This window comes from Artemia franciscana, chromosome 16, assembly GCF_032884065.1.
Source record: "Artemia franciscana chromosome 16, ASM3288406v1, whole genome shotgun sequence".
Taxonomy (NCBI): domain Eukaryota; kingdom Metazoa; phylum Arthropoda; class Branchiopoda; order Anostraca; family Artemiidae; genus Artemia; species Artemia franciscana.
Genome location: NC_088878.1, coordinates 36,065,710 through 36,086,784, shown reverse-complemented (window position 1 = coordinate 36,086,784; position 21,075 = coordinate 36,065,710). Strand labels below are relative to the sequence as shown.

General features: G+C 36.0%; 1 protein-coding gene across 1 annotated transcript in view; it reads left to right on the top strand.

Moving 5' to 3' along the window:
- The window catches only part of LOC136037398 (uncharacterized), a 154,314-nt gene that overhangs the window by 65,993 nt on the left and 67,246 nt on the right, over window positions 1-21,075 (top strand). The window contains exon 5 of the mRNA XM_065720143.1: window positions 7,560-7,704. Coding sequence (XP_065576215.1) covers window positions 7,560-7,704 — 145 coding nt within the window. The remainder of the gene's footprint in view (window positions 1-7,559; window positions 7,705-21,075) is intronic.

Here is a 21,075-nt window from a genome sequence, read left to right as displayed (position 1 = left end):
CATGAAAATCCGATTCTTTTGATGTATCTTTTAGCATCAAAATTCCGCTTTTTAGAGTTTCGTTTACTATTGAGCCGGGTCGCTCCTTACTACAGTTCGTTACCACGAACTGTTTAATATCAAACAGTTCGTGGTAATGAACTGTAGTAAGGAGCGACCCGGCTCAATAGTAACCAAAACTCTTAAAAATGGAATTTTGATACCAATAGTTACATCAAAAGAATCGCATTTTAATGCTGATTTTAAATATATAAGTTTCATCAAGTTTAGTCTTACCCATCAAAAGTTACGAGCCTGAGAAAATCTGCACTATTTTAGAAACTAGGGTGAAACACCCCCTAAAAGTCATAGAATCTTAATGAAAATCACACCATCAGATTCAGCGTATCAGAGATCCCAATTGTACAAGTTCCAAGATCCTATCTACAAAAATGTGGAATTTTGTATTTTTTGCCAGAAGACAAATCACGGATGCGTGTTTATTTGTTTGTTTGTTTTTTGTTTTTTTTTCCCCAGGGGTGATCTTATCGACCCAGTGGTTCTAGAATTTTGCGAGAGGGCTCATTCGAACGGAAATGAAAAGTTCTAGTGCCCTTTTTAAGTGACCAAAAAATCGGAGGGCACCTAGGCCCCCTCCCACGCTCTTTTTTTCCCAAAGTAGTCGGATCAAAATTCTGAGATTGTAATTCTATTCAGCATAGTCGAAAAGCCTTACAACTATGTCTTTGGCGACGACTTACTCCCCCACAGTCCCCGTGGGAGGGGCTGCAAGTTGCAAATTTTGACCAGTGTTTGCATATATTAATGGTTATTGGGAAATGTAGTGACGTTTTCAGGGCGATTTTTTGGTTGGGAGGGGGGTTGAGAAGAGGGGTCTATGTGGGGGAAATTTTTCATGGAGGAATTTGTCATAGGGGAAGAAGATTTTCATAAAGGGGGCGCAGCATTTTCTAGCATTATTTAAAAAAAAACAATGAGAAAATAAATATGAAAAAGTTTTTTTTCAACTGGAAATATGGAGTAGCATTAAAACTTAAAACGAACAGAAAATATTACGCATATAAAGGGTTCACCTCCTCCTAATACCTCACTCTTTACGCTAAAGGATTTTTAATAATTTCAACTATTTATTCTACGGCCTTTGTGATTCAGGGGACAAAATTTAAGCTTTAATGCAAAGAGTTATTGACGAGGTATTGACGAGTGGGCGAACCTTCTCATATACGTAATAAAAACATACGAACATAGAAGTTTGTTACGTAAGCTAATTCGTATGTTACGTATATCTTTTACTAATGAAAACGTTCGTAAAAACTAAAAGTTCTAGTTGCCTTTTTAAGTACCCAAAAAATTGGAGAGCAACTGGGCCTCCTTCCCCTCCTTTTTTCGCAAAATCATTCGATCAAAACTATGGGAAAGCCATTTAGCCAAATAAATAAATATGCAAGTTCCGCTTTAATTATTCATCTGCGGAGAGCCGAAATCAAAACATGGATCAACTAAAAAACGTTCAGAAATTAAATAAAAAAACAAGTTTTTTTAACTGAAAGTAAGGAGCGACATTAGAACTTAAAACGAACAGAAATTACCCCGTATATGAAAGGGGCTGCTCCTTCTTCAACGCCCTGCTCTTTACGCTAAAGTTTTTACTGTTTTAAAAAGTAGAGTTGAGAAAAAGAGTCAAACTTTAGTGCAAAGAGCAAGGCGTTGAAAAGGGAGCAGCCCCTTTCATATACGGGGTAATCTCTGTTCGTTTTAAGTTCTAATGTCGCTCCTTACTTTCAGCTAAAAAAAACTTGTTTTTTTTTTATTTAATCTTGCTAAACATGACTTCAAAGCCAATAATAACCCCCAGGCACCTTTACTTAAACAGCTTGACGTGCCTAAAATAATGTATCTTTGGTCACTTGCATGTGGGCGATCATCAGTAGGAGCTTTTGCGGATATAAAAAGTGCTGTTACAGTGAAATCAGTATTTGGTCCTCCCCATTTAGTAATATCAACTGAACCACTGCGATCAATGATGCAGCGTTTCGGTGCTACAGCTGAAAAGTTGGAACAAGTGTTGAAAGTTGATAGGACAGACAGATAATTTTCTTGCCTGCAAAGGTATATATTGAATGTACAGTAAGAAGTTTCCACGGTGAAGCAGTTTGGGAAAAATTAAAATACTGTGAATGAATAAAAGTGCTACTTATTTAACGCCTAATTTTTATTGTTTGCTTTTTTTTTTTTAAACTAATGATGTTCTTCGATGGGTTATCAGTTAAATATAAAAAATTGATTTTTCGTTGTGTAGGATAAATGTTTACAGTCAAGAGTGCTCACTGGGGAGGACAGAGAATTTTAGTGTTTCGTTTAAAATATCATACATTTATATTCTTACTATATGAAATGTCGACAGGGGAGACTAGGGGATATTCACCCCCTTCCTCTTTCCAGTTTCAGAAGGACTGACTTAAAACATTCAAAACAGTGTCGAAATATGTACAGTTGGAAAGATATAGCGTTGGAGATTTTTTTTGAATCGTAGTCATCCCTAAAAAAATTTTCCCTCCCCCCTGCGGAAGAACTTTAGATATCTCTTTTTATTTAAAGTTTGGTATTCAATAAATGAAATTCTTTTGGGAGTAGGTCATTTTCAGATAATCAAAGTAGAAAGGTTGGTTCTATAGCCCCGTTTCAGTTGGTGTAATAAGATGTCATAAGGATTCAACATCTGAGGAAGCCTACATACAAATTGTAGAGAACAGACTTTTCCTTGTCTTAATTTTTGTGTAAGCCAATTGCCTGATTTGGGGGTACGCAATAATTTTTAGAGGCTACGTGGCCGGCCAACATTTCTTTTTTAATAACGACCCCTTAGCCCTAGAACTGGCAATTTTATTTATATTTTAGCCATAGTTTACTAAGTTCCGGTAACTCAGAAGGGGTACCTAAAATGTAGTGTTGGTAAAAAGGGGTACAGTGTCCAAATAAGTTTGAGAACGACTGGATTAGCTGATATAATCCTGGAACGTGATTGTTGGATTTTCTTTGTATCCTCATTACTGGAAGTATGTCTTCAGCCTTAGGCTATAAGCTTAACTTACTGTCTTGAGATGTAGGGTATGCTGTGTTATTATGTATCTTGTTGTTGAATAAAATAACTTAATAAGAGAACTAGGTGGCTTAGTCTCCTGGGTTTTGATCCACGGTGGGCAGGACAAACAGTCAGGAAAAAGAAAAAAAAGTCTTCTTTAGCTATCAAGTACTGAAAAAGTATCAAATTTTAATGAATTTTCTAACTTTTCAAGGAGGGAGGGGGAGGGGGTTAATTCCGACCCCTTTTCTGTTTAAAGTCTTGGTTATTACCTTGATCTGTGCCAAGTAACTTGTCACAGTTGAGAACCATTAAAACACCGTGTGCCGAACTCGGAAGACAAGAAGAGATTCCTGAGATACTAGAGAAGACCTGAGACTTTAGGTGAGCGTGCCTTTATAAAAGCTAACAAACAAATATTGGTCCAATAAGAGAGTCCTACTTACTTCCGCCGTTTACTCGTGCCATTTAACCAAACTCTTGGAAAAAATGTAGTTTCTGTGACTATCTTAGTTCTATAACTATCTACTTTAGTTCTGCCCTAGGAATGATACTTGGACGGATGATAGATAGACTTATCTATTAACCAATGAACTGAATTTTTGCCAGATTTGCCTCTCACTGCCAGACTGTCTGTCTTGGCTTTTTCTACAATCAGTCATGCCCACAACCACTTCATTTTAATTCAAGTGATTTTAATAAGTGCTAAAGTGGAATTTGAGAAATTTTAACCGCATCCTTAATTTCTACTCTTCTGTAGTAAGCTTTGTAAAAGAAGCATTGTAGGGAAGGATAGTGATTAGCGTAGTTTCTGAAAGACTTCATCGAATTAAAATGTAATTGTACCATAATCATTTAATTTCATTTTTTTATTTTTTGTTTTACAGCTAAGGGTGGTTTAAACTCATTATTCTAGTCCTGTGATGAAGAAATATTTCTATTATTTACAATGATTGGAGAAGGGTGAAGGGTGGACAGTGTGGTAAAGGGGTGGGGGATGGAATGGCAGAGTGAGGGAGGGGGTTTTGAATATTGATGAGTGATGGAGACTGAATTTGTTATTTTTATTTATCTTTATGCATATATTATTCTATTTAATTTAATTATTTCAATTTTATTTTTTTCATAGGCTATTAAGTTTCAGTTATTTTCAACAAATTTGATTAAATATTTGATTTAATAAGTAAGTAGTTATGTGAACTTTCGCACGACAGCTAACCCTCATAAGTATTTCTTCAAGGCGAAATGCGCTGTTTTCTATTTGTTTATTTGCGAATGTTAAAAATAAAATTTTGAACTTGAACTTTGATGTTAGACTTTCTTAACAAGAACCCGGTAAACGAGTCATCGAGTTCCTTGGCCTTGAGGTGTAAGAAAGGGGGGAGGGGGCTGGTCTCAAAATCAAAGACAGCAAATTTTAGCGTCACCTTTTTTATTTTCACAAAGACCCTGTTACCATTGTGATGAGGTAAGTAAAAGTGTCATAAGTTGTGACATTCTAATGAAGACCATCTCGCTACTTCTAGCAAGCTGATCTTACATCCTTCAGCTTTGAAGAAAAGCCCATTGTGTTGTGAACCATCGTGGAATGGTAACTACAAAATTGACATTCTTAACACTATAGTAAGGACTTACTATTTTAATAGTTTTTACGTCTATTTTTACGTCTAACACAATTTTTAAAGTCTAACATCAAACTTCAATATGTAGTTTTTTACTATTTTAAAAAGTATAGTTAAAAGAAAGAGTCAAACTTTTGCGTAAAGAGCGGGGCGTTGATGAGGAAGCAGCCCCTTTCATATACGAAGTAATTTCTGTTCGTTTTAAGTTTTAATGCCGCTTCTTACTTTCCGTTAAAAAAAACTTGTTTTTTTTTATTTAATCATAACAAAAGACCTAAAGAAAGTTGTGACTTAATGGGGAATGCTGGACTAAAACAGTGTTTTGGCCCAAGGTGGCTTAGCCACATTGGCCTAAAAAAACAGCACTACTAATAAGGAAGGCTAAGGTGGCTTAGGTTGAATTGAAAAACAAAATTCTTCAGACAAGAATTTCCTAAACTGAATGACGCAAAAATTAAAGAAGACATATTTTCTCAGTCCAGTCTGGAATAAATTATCTTGGAATAAAGTACCTGACAATATATATATATATATATATATATATATATATATATATATATATATATATATATATATATATATATATATAATTAGATAGATATTAACCAATTTTTTCTCTTTGTTTTTTTTTCTTCTGTTCTCTTTCTTAATTCTTTCCTTATTTGATGGTGTTATACATGCAAAGAGGAAACAAGAGAAAATCTCACATTTATGCATAATTCAATATGATAAAGCACCGAAGCACAAACAATAACAATTTTTTATTAAAATTCGATAGTTGTGCCTTGGCACTTTAACATATTGAAGTTTCTTGAAGTGTGATTTTTCTTTTCGTTTTCCTTTTTTTGTGTATTTTTTTGTATTATTTGTGTGTTTTGTTTCAGCTTCCTTGCTTTTTCATTTGCTTTTTTCATTGATTCTTGTTTGCTTCCGGGTGGGAAGCCGAAATGTTCCGGCTTTTATTATTGTTTTTTTTTTTTTGTATTGAAGGTGTTTTATTTTTATTTTTCACTGTCTTATTAAAACAATTTGCCAGCCATCATGGCCGATTGGGTTGGTGCGCTGGATTCAGGATCCTTTGTCTGAGAGGGCAAGGGTTCGAGCCCTAGAGTACTCAATTATTTTGTTTGGGACGGGTGTCAGTGGCGTGACTCTGTAAGCTCTGCCAGAGTCATCCCACCTTTAAATGGGTACTTGGAGAAATCTGGGGAAGGTAAACAGGAAAGGTGTGCGAAAGTGCAGGATGGTTGGCCCCCAACCTCTCATTACACTGCCTGGCTAATGGGCCAAGAAAAAGAGATCAGCACCGCCGGTAGGAACGGTAAAATCTAATGCCGTATTCTTTGTCTTTTTTTTTTATTAAAACATTTTACCCACATTTATGTATTTTCGTTACAATTATAAATGTGAAGGCTGTGACAAGAAACAATTTACATAAACACAAGCAGTATTTTAGGGGGGAAAGGGAGAGCATCAGACAACTGATCTTAACTAGCCAAAAGAAAGGACTTTTTAAACCATAATTGTCCCAAGGGATCCAGAGATCGAACTCAGCTGTGTCAGGATACAACAAGACTGACGTAAGGACCTCAGTATTCAAGAAGACTCGCCAATCTAATAAGCCCTATTTATCCAGTTTGTCCCGTACGGCGCCTCCTTTGAACAAATCTTGGCTGGGGGGATTCCCCATGTATGAAGATGTGAACATAAATATTTTAGGCTGCTTGAAAGTTGACTCTTATAGGAGCACCGGTGTTTCTTGTCAGTGAAGGGCCTGTGCACTTCACCGAAATGGTTAGAAGTGCCTGTGTAGTATGCAAAAACATGCGCTTGCTATGCAATTTGTGCTAATTGCGATTTGCTAGTTTGAGGATTCAACTTTATGAGGATTCAAGTTCACGATGAAAACGTTTAACATCTGTGAACTATTGAATGCTCATGTACGTATACATAATATTCTGCAGCTGCTTGTCTTAGGTAAAAAATATAGTATATTGGTAATTTACTTTTTTTTAGGCATTTATACCTCTGTATTCAGACCGGGTCCCTTTCATTTTTGATACCCCGCATCAGTTTTAGACTTTTGGATGTCCACCTAAATCTCTTCTATTAGCCTATTAAAAATACTTTTACTATTAAATAAGCTTTTTAAAATATGCCCCTAAATTTAACGTATTATCAAATGAGAAGTCAATATATTTAAAAATATAAAATATAAATAAATTTAAATTTATAAAATAAATATAAAATATAAGTTATAAATATAAATTATAAAAATATAAATAAAAATATAAAATATAAATTTAAAAAAATTATAAAAATATAAAATGTATATAAAAATAATAAATTTGAAAAAATATAAAAATATAAAATTTAAAAATAAAATATATATATAAAATATAAAAATATAAATTTAAAAATATAAAAAATAAAAATATAAAAGTCTTTTTAAACTGGAGAGAATATCACCTTTTAGAAGGTTTAGAAGTTCAAAAGCCAAAAATACATTCTTAATTCTGTTGCATAGCCTAAACCTTCTTTTTACCTATATCTGCACACAAGGAAAGGAGTAGGGGAATCCCCTATTCTCAAGGTTGCTCCGAAGGACCGCCTTTCTTGGGGAATTTTAAGAATACTGCTGGATTTTTTCCTAATATTGACACCCTCTAAACCCCTAAAAAATTCCTCTGGTTTCCCGCACACCCCTCTAAGAACCAGACCTGTCAGTCTTGGCTTCTACCAATCCCAGCGAAAGATCATTTTTCTCTAAGCGGGTGATAAAACGTTCAACTCGCTCTATTTATTATTCTAAAGATTGATTCATTTCGTTCTAGTATAGAAAATTACTTTTCCAGGCTCTGAGGGTGTTCTCCAAAAATTCCGGAAAAGTTTTTCGCTACGGTTTCATCGACGAGTCCCAAAAGCCAATGAAGAAAGTGTTGACGTGCCTCTCAGCAGTCAAGAAGGGACGGACAATTTGGGAAATGACACTACTTTCAGGTGGGTTTTGAAACCTAACTCCTCTGACGTCATAATGAGTCTGATTTCATTGGTTCTAACTAGCATTGAATAACCTCTTCCTACCAGTCACATTTGTGTTTCTCAGAGGCACAGCTAATATACAGTTATGAAAACTCCTACCTTGCCCATGAGAAGCTTTTGGTACAGAGCTCTGAACTTGACGCCTCCTCCAAGCCCGCGCTCCGACGCGTAGATCGTACTACAACACCATAGGGCGGGAACGCAATTTTGTGTTGTTGCATACACAGCTTAGATACCAATATTGGTTATCATAGCTTAGATACCAATGCAGCTATGAAAACTCCTATCTTGCCCATGGGGAAGTTTTGGTACAGAGCTCTGAACTTGGCAGCTCCTCCAAGCCCGCACTCCAACGCGTAGATCGTACTACGACACTATAGGCAGGAACGCAATTTCGTTTTGTTGTATCAATATTGGCATCTAAGCTGTTTTCCTCTCTCCTGCTGCTAGCATCGCTACCGCGCACTGTGTCCCAAAAATAGATAGAGTTTTCATAACTGTATTGGTATCTAAGCTGTGTTGGTTGTCTAAGCTGTGACCAGTTTCCTCTCTCCAGCCGCTAGTATCGCTACCGCGCACTGTGTCCCAAAGATAAATCGAGTTTTCATAACTGTATTGGTATCTAAGCTGATCTCAGAGGCTATGCAGAAGGAAACTTAGGTCCTGGAATTGAAAATAAAAAGGGAAGAAAAAGCTGATTTGGAAGCTATTCTCTTAAACTGGTTTTGGTACTTATCTAATATATAATACACACTCGAGAATTTCGATCGCGAATGATGTGGACATTAGACAATAAACTGGTCAAGCAACTTCGATATACCAGAGAATTAGATTTGGCTCACTTGGAAAATAAATTGTAGCTATATTTTATTTAAGTATTTCGTTGGTATTTTGGTTAGGTTAGGTTATGTTTTTAGTATATGCTATGCTTTACCCCCTCCCCATATAATGTGCAAATATATAGCACAAAATTGTTTCTAAACTAGTATATTTTCATCATATTTATAACACTTGGTATCTACCAAGTGACATATAGCGATCGCAAATTCTGTCGGTCTGTCTGTCCCGGTTTTACTACTTTAGGCACTTCCAGGTAAGCTAGGACGATGAAATTTGGCAGATGTATCAGGGACCAGACCAGATTAAATTAGAAATTATTGTATCCCTGTTTCGACCAACTGGGGGGGGGAGGAGTGGGGGGACGGTTAAAGCGAAAAAATTAGAAAAATGGGTATTTTTAACTTACGAGCGGGTTATCATATCTTAATGGAATTTGATATTTGGAAGGATATTGCGTCTCAGAGCTCTTATTTTAAATCCCGACCGGATCTGGTGACATTGGGGGGAGTTGGGGTGGGGACCTAAAATCTTGGAAAATGCTTAGAGTGGAGGGATCGGGATGAAACTTGGTGGATAAAATAAGCACAACCCGTAGAAACGTGATTGGCATAACTGGAACGGATCTGCTCTCTTTGGGGTAGTAGGGGGGGGGGGTAATTCTGAAAAAATAGAAAAAATGAGTTATTTTTAACTTACGAACTGGTGATCAGATCTCAATGAAATTTGATATTTAGAAGGATATCGTGTCTCAGAGCTCTTATTTTAAATCCCGACCATATCCGGTGACATTGCGGGGAGTTGGGGGGTTGTTAAAATCTTAGAAGACGCTTAGAGTGGAGGGATCGGGATGAAACTTGGTGGGAAAAATAAGCAGAAGTCCTAAATACGTGATTGGCACAATTGAAACGGATCTGCTCTATTTGGGGGAGATAGGAGGGGGGGGGGTAATTCTGAAAAATTAGAAAAAATGACGCATTTTTAACTTACGAAGGAGTGATCAGATCTTCATGAAACTTCATATTTAGACGGACCTTATCAGATGTCTTATCCTAAATCCCGACCGGATCCAGTGTCATTGGGGGGGGGGAGTCGGGGGGGGGGGGAAATCTTGGGAAATACTTAAAGCGGAGAGATCAGGATGAAACTGGGTGGGAAGAATAAAAACAAGCCCAAGATACGTGACTGACATAAATGGACTGGATCCACTCTCTTTGGTGGAGTTGTGGGGGAGGAATAATTCGGAAAAATTAGAAAAAATTAGGTATTTGTAACTTATGAACGGGTAGTGAGATCTTAATGAGATTTGACATTTAGAAGGATCTTGTGCTTTAGAGCTCAAATTTAAATTTTTACCAGATCCTGTTACATTGGGGGGAGTTGGAGGGGGAAACTTGGAAAACGTGAAAATTGGGGTATCTTTATCTTACGAATAGGTGATCGGATCTTAATGAAACTTGATATATAGAAGGATCTTATGTCTCAGATGCTCCATTTTCGACTCGAATCCGGGGACATAGGGGATTGGAGGGGGAAACAGATATCTTGGAAAACGCTTAGAGTGGAGAGATCGGGATGAAACTTGATGGGAAGAATAAGCACAATTTCTAGATACGTGATTGACATAATTGGAACGGATCTGTTCTCTTTGGAGGAGCTGGGGGGTGTTAGTGTGGAAAAATTAGAAAAATTGAGGTTATTTTTAACTTAAGAACGGGTGACCGGATCTTAATGAAATTTGATATTTTGAAGGAACTCATGTCTCAGAGCTCTTATTTCAAATCCCGACCAGATCTGATGACATTGGGGGAGTTGGAGGGGGAAATCGGAAATTTTGGAAAACGTTAAAAGCGGAAGAATCGGGATGACGCCTGGTGGGTAGAATAAGCAAATATTGTAGATACGTGATTGACGTAACCATACTGGATTGCCTCTCTTTGGAGGAGTTAGGGGGTGGGGTTCAATGCTTTGGCGAGTTTGGTGCTTCTGGACGTGCTAGGGTGATGAAACTCAGAAATTGACTTGATAAATTCGTTTTCCCCGATTCGACCATCTGGGGCGCTGAAGGGAGAGGAAAAATTAGAAAAAATGAGGTATTTATAACTAAAAAGTGGGTGATCGGATCTTAATCAATTTTGATATTTAGGACATCTTGACTCAGAGCTCTTATTTTAAATCCCGACCGGCATTGAGCCTCTGATTTTCCTTTTAAATCAATCTGTTGATTCTTAGAATTTTGCTTGAACTCATACCATATGAGCTCTTGGCTCTTCCGGCCTCGTCACAAGTGCCATATGAGCTCTTAGCTCTTGTTTTTATAGCATTAGCATTCATCAAACTTCAGTTCTCGAGTGTGTATTATATAATAGACAAATTCCGTAAGTTTCAGTACAGTCCGTTTTAATATTAATATGATATAAGATTAAGTATATTTTAAAGCAAAAAATACGGCCATATACACAAAAAAGCCCTAATATTATAAACTAATATCACCGGTCATCAGAAAACACTTAAATCAAACACTCCACTTGCCTAATGCTAGGAGTTAGTACTTAATACTAGGAAATACGGTCATAAAAAAAAACAAAAATATTATAAACGTATATCAGGGGCCATCGGAGAACACTTTCTTTTTTGTTATTTCTTTCTTTTGAGAATCTTTTAAATATTGCGCTAATTGGAAGATAATTAGCTCCTGGCTGCATCCACAATGTAAGATGTCTAGCTAGTACATTAAGATTAAGGTAGAACTCCTTCCCATTTACTAAAAAACCTTTAAAAAAACTGTATTGTTTGCGATTTTTTTGTCTCCTCGCTCCATTTCTGAATCAGTTGATTTTGTCTGTCCTGTTAATTATGATAGCAATCCGTGTTTTGGGTACGTCTTTATCTCCATTTGGGTAACTTTATTTGGTAAGTCTTAGCGTGTTAGACAATCAAGTAGGGGCACTCACAAGTTCATAAAAAAGTTAGATTCATAAAATTCTTTTATCTTCACGACATTTCCAAATGGAGTATTATGAGACCCAATTTATCTAATACTTTTTTCAGATCACAACATTTTAACCTGATCGCACAATTTAATTTTGATAGTAATCTTATTATAGCTCCTTGATTAACTAAGGGGCAACACTAAAGGTAGGCTGGCAGGGGTGATAACACTTTTTGCAGACACTTTTGTTGATCCACACCTTTATATGCATTATATATATATATATATATATATATATATATATATATATATATATATATATATATATATATATATATATATATATATATATATATATATATATATATATAGTGTGTGTGTGTGTGTGTATATATATATATATATATATATATATATATATATATATATATATATATATATATATATATATATATATATATTTGTGTGTGTGCAGAGGTGAAATTATACGTAGGGTGGTTAAAACATGTGTTTTATTTAATAATCCCTCAAAAACGTTTTTGTAACTTGTATCCAATCTCTTGTATTTAAGGCTCTTTACTTCGACACTCTACTGAGGTCGTATCCATATTATATCCATATAATTTCATTGTACTTTCATGGATTTAGGTTACTTTTTGCTTGTTCTTTTTGTTTTCATTGATATAGGTTATTTTTCCCCCTGGCCACTTTGTATGGAAGGGTTGTTTCTGCTCGTTTTAAGTTTGACAAATTTTTCCTTTCAGTTTCTGCTCCTTATGGGGTTTGTTGATTCACCTATAGCGATAATAGTTGTTTGTATGTTTCGTGTAATTAATCAGTTCAATATATGTTTGTTTCAAGTCCGAATTACTATATGCATTTACTACTCGTCATTCCTTTTGTATAGTTTTGAATAACAGGTATTACTTTTCATTGAAAACTTATTTCTTGAAATTTGTTTTTCATTAATTGATTAAAAAAGCATGTTAAGTACTGCAATTGATAATTGAATTATATTCAATGTATTTCTCCTATTCCTTCGATATAAATCACCTTTGATAAATATACTATCAATTATATTTGATAGGTCTTAAGGCTACTAGCTTCAACTCATGAAAAGTATGCGGAAGGATATAGGAGCACATACTCCCCCCCACCCGCCAATTGAAGCCACTGCTCAAAGCTAAGATGATTCCATATATATAAGATCCATTACAAACGTGGTAGTTCTTTGGGTCGTTGATCTCAAAATAAATATAATATTCATCCAATTGTATCCGCTTTTGAAAAGAAGCCCTTCTATGTAGAATATCTTCTGTATAGGAAACAAAATAGCCAGAGGCCTAATCATATACCGTGACTACGCTTGCGAAAGTAGAAGGACATCTTAGACTACTATAGTGTGAAGAAGTGTCATTTTCTCTTGCAAAGTCATCTCTCTAATGTCCTTAGTGTATGAATAGTAGTTCTTTTGTTATAGTTTCTCTACTAAAAACATTTTAAAATTCTCCCCTGTAAGATATGTGTGTTTGTGCTAGGAGGCTTCAATAATGAGTGAAATTGCATTGAAAACATCGAGATGATTTGATTACCTACAGGGGTGCCAATTGAGGGGGGCAACCGCTCTCTTGAGATATTGAGGAATAACTTTTGAAAAAATGCCCCCCCCCCCAAAAAAAATGAAAATTTCTTTGTATCCTCATTAAAAAATGAAAGAATTCTTGCGCCCCTCCCTACCCACATTGTTATGAATTGGCGCTCCTGGGACCTTTTTCCCACTTTCCCATGTTTAAAATTCTCATGGGCAAATTGTACACGATTGGCCATAACCTCTTTTGGGATTGAATTGGACTGAAACCAGCCAACTTTTTTTTTTTTTTTAGCTTAGTTAAGTTTAATTTTAACTTAATTTAATTTTTTTTCCGATGAACTTTTAAAACTTCAATCAACCAAACTGAGATTTTATCCTCGATACACAAAACCTAGATGGCATTCTCAGTAGTTTTGTAGGGCGTTTTACCAACAAGTGGAAGAGTTCTTGAGAACGTCCGCTTGAACCCTGACCGACCTTTGAGATTTATGTAGACAAAGGATCTTATTATAGCCTGTTAGGCTCTAAAAATATATTGAAAACCCTGAGATGATTTTGATTTCTTGTGGGAAAAATTGAGCATGATCAATGACATTCTTTTTCTTCTAAGGTCTACGGAGGAGACCGCGATTGAGTCGGAGTGAAGCAATTTTATTGGCTTAACTTTTAAAAACGAATTGAGACATTCCCCTTCAAATATAAACGTTTTATGACACTCTTTTTTACTTTGTAGGATATTATACCAATAAGTGTAAGAGTTACTGAGAATTCCCGGTTCCACTCTGGTCCTAACTATAAATTATAATAAGGTTGCGTCTGGGGTATACACCGGACGGTGGAGAGTGGATACTCCTTCGGTAGGTAGACCCATGTTAATTCCCTTGTAAGATATGTTCAAAGAATCTCTAACCAGGAAAACGAGATTGAAAGTGCTGTATTGCAGGCAACTGACCAGACAGTTGGTCAGTTGGTAAGCCAGGTGGCATTTAGAAAAAAAAGTTTGAGCTGGAGGAGGGGGGGGGGTGAAACATCTTTTATGACTAAAGTTGCTTAAATATTTACTAGAACTGTATTTATCCGATACTTTTGGCCATGTTCGGAAAATTAGGTAAGAAACATTCCTTACAGTGAAACATCATATAACATCCCAGATTAAGCCTCAAACAGATTTGATTCCGTTATCTAAGACGTGTCCCAGTCCTACTCTTTTCCCCTGAATTCTAGAAATAAAGTTCAAATCAAATTGTATAAAAGATACGTGACAATAGAGCCCTGGTTCTAGAAATGGTAGTATTTGGGAAAAGAAATGGTTGTAAATGGTTTCTAATATAAATAGTAACATAAGAAAAGAAATTATTTTTCCCGTGATAGTAGTCTATATTTATTTAGTCTATATTTGTTCGAAGTAAAAGAGATGCTTAATGTCTTGACACTCTACCCAAATAAATCCAAGGTGTAGTCAAGCAGGCTTTTAACTTACCCCTTGGTTCTAGAGGCACATCCTTCTGCAGAACTCCCATTTGATAGTTTTATATATATATATATATATATATATATATATATATATATATATATATATATATATATATATATATATATATATATATATATATATATATATATATATATTATTCGTCTGCATTTTCGGTATTTTGAAGCCGTTGGCTTCCCCTCGGTGAGGGCTTGCGTGGCTGTATTTATATTTGTCCTTAGAACCTGTTTTCTGTTTATGGTGGATTTATTCTGTTTATGGTGGAACACTTACCCATCCATCTAAGATCTCATTGGCTTAAAACACGTAATCCAAATGCCATCCCTCATCTCTTTGAACATTACATTCTCTTACCCCCCTCAAGGTGTGAACACAAAAATTTAGTATGTAGAGGGGATGGTAATTACAGTCACAAGAAAAACCTTGGGCAAATTTGGTTTTCAGGCATAATCGAATGAAAGATAGGTCTAAGGGGGCAGGGGGCTAAAATTGTTTTAAATTTTCATTTTTTTTTACTTTAATGTTTTCTTTTTTGTCGGGGGGGGGGCTCAATCACTTCTGGCTCATCCAAATTTTGTAACATATCTCATCAGCATCGACAATAACCAGGAAGTCAAAGTAGTTAAAGTAATGGGAAAATATAGAGTCTAATTGGGAAGAAAATTACTATAATAAGCTTAATGTTCACACTATGAGAAGATCAAGATCGTTATAGAAAATAAGTCATTGTTCCTATTAAACTAATTGTGCCGCTTCCAACACCTCTAGCAAGATGATTTGACATCATGGACTCTTTAATAAGTGGATTTAATTATAATTAGTCGGGTAATAATCTTGTGAAATACTCTCGCCAAAATTTTTATAATAGATTTATTTATAATAGATATAATATTATAATAATGGATATAGTAGATTGATTTTGTAGATAGATTGATTGAATTGACTGAATAGATTTTGTAACAGAAAGAAAAAAGAACCAACAGCTCATATGGCACTTGTGACGAGAGATCGGATCTGGTCCGGTTTTGTCAATCACGTATCTAGAACTTGTGCATATTCTTGAACTCACCAAAGCACTAGAAATCCCCCCAAATCCCCCAAAGAGATTGGATCCGGTCCAGTTATGTAAATTACGTATCTAGAACTTGTGCTCATTCTTCTCATCAAGTTTCAGCATTTTCCAAGATTTCCGGTTTCCATGATTTTCGTTTCCCCCCTCCACCCCCAATATCCCCGATTCCGATCCGAATTGAAAATAGAGCATCTGAGATATAAGATCTTTTTATATATCAAATTTCATTAAGATCGATCACCCATTCATAAGATAAACATGCCTCAATTTTCATGATTTCCCCTTCCTCCAGCCCCCCCACCCCAGATGGTTGCATTAGGAAAGCGACTGTTATCAAGTCAGTTTATGTAGGTCCCTGACACGCCTACCAATTTTCATTGTCTTAGCACGCCCAGAAGCACTGAACTCGCCAAAGCCCTGGAAATCCCCCCAACTCCCCCAAAGAGAGCGAATTCAGTCTGGTTATGTCAACCAAGTATCTAAGACTTGTGCTTGTTCTTCACACCAATTTCCATCCCGATCTTTCCCCTTTAAGCGTTTTCCAAGATTTACGGTTTCCCCCTCCAACTCCCCCAATGTCACTGGACCCAGTCGGGATTTAAAATAAGAGCTTTGAGACACAGAGTATTTCTAAATATCAAGTTTGATTAAGTTCCGATCACCCGTTCGTAAGTTAAAAATACCTCTGTTTTCTAATTTTTCTGAATTAACTGTCACTCCACTTCCATCCCACGCGGATGGTCGAATCGGGGAAGTGACTATTTCTAATATTAATATGGTATGGTCCCTAGTATGGCTGCCAATTTTCATCGTCCTAGCTTATTTGCAAGTACCCGAAGTAGCAAAACCGGGACCGACAGACCAACCGACCGACATACCTACGGAAATTGCAAAACGCTATATGGCACTTGGTATTATGGCACGTTCCATAATAAGTCTTGAAAGGGTGGAGTATCCCGCGAAGATTCTCAATAGTTAGATGAAGGTGAAAAAGATAGTTCAACCAAATAAGCAAAAAAATGCCATTGGGTGTATTTTGGTGGAACAAAATACGCCTAAGAGGATTTTTTTCAAACAGTTCGTGGTAACGAATTGTAGTAAGCGACCCGGCTCAGTAGTAACCGAAATTCTAAAAAGCGCAATTTTGATACCAATAGTTACATCAAAAGAATCACATTTTAATTCTGATTTTAAATCTACAAATTTCATCAAGTTTAGTCTGATCATTCAAAAGCTACGGGCCTGAGAAAATTTGCCTTATTTTAGAAAAAAGGGGGAAACACCCCTCAAATGTCATAGAATTTTAACGAAAATCACACCTTCAGATTAAGCGTATTAGAGAACCCTAACGTAAAAGTCTCAAGCTCCTATCTTAAAAAATGTGGAATTTAGTATTTTTTTTGCCAGAAGACAGATCACGGATGCGTGTTTATTTGTTTATTTGTTTGTTTGTTTTTAGTTTTTTTCCCACAGGGGTGATCGTATCGATCCAGTGGTCCTAGAATGTAGTGAATAATGAGCAGCATTAAAACTTAAAACGGACAAAAAATATTATGTATATGAGGGGGTTCGTCTCCTCCACAATACCTTGCTCTTTACGCTAAAGCATTTTTTAGTAATTTCAACTATTTATTCTACTGCCTTTGTGATTAAGGGGTCATTCTTGAGGATTTAGGACAAAATTCAAGCTTTAGTGTAAAGAGCGAAGTATTGACGAGGGGTCGAAACCCTTCATATTCGTAATAAAAATACACAAATATAAAAATTTGTTACGTAAGTTATTTCGTAATGTCCGAATGTTTTTTACTAATAAAAACGTCCGTAAAAAAATGAAAAAATGTAGTTGCATTTTTAAGTAACCAAAAGTTGGAGGGTAACTAGGCCTCCTCCCCCATTCATTTTTTAATTAAAATCGTCCGATCAAAACTATGAGAAAGCCATTTAGCAAAAAAAAAAAATTAATTTGCAAATTTCGTTTTAATTATTCATATGTGGTGAGCCAAAACCAAAACATTCGGTGAGCCAAAAATTTCATTTTAATTATTCATATGCGGTGAGCCAAGCATTAATTCGAAAACGTTCAGAAATTGAATAAAAAAAAGACTGTAAGTAAGCAGTGACATTAAAACTTAAAACGAACAGAAGTTATTCAGTATATGAAAGGGGTTGTCCCCTCCTCAACACCTCGCTCTTTTCGCTAAAGTTTTTTAGTGTTTTAAAAAGTAGAATTGTGAGAAAGAGTCAAACTTTAGTGTAAAGAGCGGGGCGTTGAGGAGGGGACAACCCCTTTTAGACTTCAGACTTCTCCGTTTTCACTTCTGAGTCTGCTTCAAATTTTCAATACATCCTCTTCCCACGCTGCTTTCTTTTGCCATAAATTCATCTTTTTCCTTCTTTTCCTCCCTGTTTTCTATTGTTCTCTTCCAGCTCTGCTGTCTCTTTTTGCAGTCGTAAATAACTTTTCAATCTTGAAGTATCGCTTTCTAATAAAGCTTTCTAATGCAAGACACCAATAAGGTGGGTGCTGTTTGTCGTAGATGTACATATTAGATGTACATATCTTGCTTCTTCCAGTTATGCTTCTTCTTGCTCTGCTTTCTTTTGCTTTCACTTTTTCTATTTTGTGCTTTCTATTTTTCTCTGCCTGCTTTTTTATCTTCTTGCTCTGTTGTCAGTTTTTGGCTGTGGAAACTTCATTTTTAATCTACCTGTTTCAGAACCTAAAGCTTTTTTACGCAAACATTCGACAGAAAGACATTTGGTGCTGATGGTTGCATATGCACATAGCTTTTTGCTTCCAGCTCTGCTTCCTATGCTCCAGACTTCTCTGTCTTCACTTCTGAGTCTACTTCAAATTCTCAATACATCCTCTTCCCACGCTGCTTTCTTTTGTCATAAATTCACCTTTTCTTTCGTTCCCTCCCTGTTTTCTATTTTTCTCTTCTAGCTCTGTAAATAAAACTTTCTAATGCAAGACACCAATAAACTGGGTGCTATTTGTCGTAGATGTACATAACTTGCTTCTTCCAGTTATGCTTCTTCTTGCTCTACTTTCTTTTGCTTTCACATTTTCCATTTTTTGCTTTTTATATTTCTCTGCCAGCTTTTTTTTATCTTCTTGCTCTGTTTTCAGTTTTTGGCTATGGAAAATTCATTTTTAATCCACCTATTTCAGAACCTAAAGCTTTCTTTTGCAAACATTCGACAGGAAGAGGTTTGGTGCTGATGGTTGCATATGCACATAGCTTTTCGCTTCCAGCTCTGCTTCCTATGCTCCAGACTTCTCTGTCTTCACTTCTGAGTCTACTTCAAATTCTCAATACATCCTCTTCCCACGCTGCTTTCTTTTGTCATAAATTCACCTTTTCTTTCGTTCCCTCCCTGTTTTCTGTTTTTCTCTTCTAGCTCTGTAAATAAAACTTTCTAATGCAAGACACCAATAAACTGGGTGCTATTTGTCGTAAATGTACATAACTTGCTTCTTCCAGTTATGCTTCTTCTTGCTCTACTTTCTTTTGCTTTCACATTTTCCATTTTTTGCTTTTTATATTTCTCTGCCAGCTTTTTTTTATCTTCTTGCTCTGTTTTCAGTTTTTGGCTATGGAAAATTCATTTTTAATCCACCTATTTCAGAACCTAAAGCTTTCTTTGCAAACATTCGACAGGAAGAGGTTTGGTGCTGATGGTTGCATATGCACATAGCTTTTCGCTTCCAGCTCTCCTTCCTATGCTCCAGACTTCTCTGTCTTCACTTCTGAGTCTACTTCAAATTCTCAATACATCCTCTTCCCACGCTGCTTTCTTTTGTCATAAATTCACCTTTTCTTTCGTTCCCTCCCTGTTTTCTGTTTTTCTCTTCTAGCTCTGTAAATAAAACTTTCTAATGCAAGACACCAATAAACTGGGTGCTATTTGTCGTAGATGTACATAACTTGCTTCTTCCAGTTATGCTTCTTCTTGCTCTACTTTGTTTTGCTTTCACATTTTCCATTTTTTGCTTTTTATATTTCTCTGCCAGCTTTTTTTTATCTTCTTGCTCTGTTTTCAGTTTTTGGCTATGGAAAATTCATTTTTAATCCACCTATTTCAGAACCTAAAGCTTTCTTTTGCAAACATTCGACAGGAAGAGGTTTGGTGCTGATGGTTGCATATGCACATAGCTTTTCGCTTCCAGCTCTGCTTCCTATGCTCCAGACTTCTCTGTCTTCACTTCTGAGTCTACTTCAAATTCTCAATACATCCTCTTCCCACGCTGCTTTCTTTTGTCATAAATTCACCTTTTCTTTCGTTCCCTCCCTGTTTTCTGTTTTTCTCTTCTAGCTCTGTAAATAAAACTTTCTAATGCAAGACACCAATAAACTGGGTGCTATTTGTCGTAGATGTACATAACTTGCTTCTTCCAGTTATGCTTCTTCTTGCTCTACTTTCTTTTGCTTTCACATTTTCCATTTTTTGCTTTTTATATTTCTCTGCCAGCTTTTTTTTATCTTCTTGCTCTGTTTTCAGTTTTTGGCTATGGAAAATTCATTTTTAATCCACCTATTTCAGAACCTAAAGCTTTCTTTTGCAAACATTCGACAGGAAGAGGTTTGGTGCTGATGGTTGCATATGCACATAGCTTTTTGCTTCCAGCTCTGCTTCCTATGCTCCAGACTTCTCTGTCTTCACTTCTGAGTCTACTTCAAATTCTCAATACATCCTCTTCCCACGCTGCTTTCTTTTGTCATAAATTCACCTTTTCTTTCGTTCCCTCCCTGTTTTCTGTTTTTCTCTTCTAGCTCTGTAAATAAAACTTTCTAATGCAAGACACCAATAAACTGGATGTCGTAGATGTACATAACTTGCTTCTTCCAGTTATGCTTCTTCTTGCTCTACTTTCTTTTGCTTTCACATTTTCCATTTTTTGCTTTTTATATTTCTCTGCCAGCTTTTTTTTATCTTCTTGCTCTGTTTTCAGTTTTTGGCTTTGGAAAATTCATTTTTAATCCACCTATTTCAGAACCTAAAGCTTTCTTTGCAAACATTCGACAGGAAGAGGTTTGGTGCTGATGGTTGCATATGCACATAGCTTTTCGCTTCCAGCTCTCCTTCCTATGCTCCAGACTTCTCTGTCTTCACTTCTGAGTCTACTTCAAATTCTCAATACATCCTCTTCCCACGCTGCTTTCTTTTGTCATAAATTCACCTTTTCTTTCGTTCCCTCCCTGTTTTCTGTTTTTCTCTTCTAGCTCTGTAAATAAAACTTTCTAATGCAAGACACCAATAAACTGGGTGCTATTTGTCGTAGATGTACATAACTTGCTTCTTCCAGTTATGCTTCTTCTTGCTCTACTTCCTTTTGCTTTCACATTTTCCATTTTTTGCTTTTTATATTTCTCTGCCAGCTTTTTTTTATCTTCTTGCTC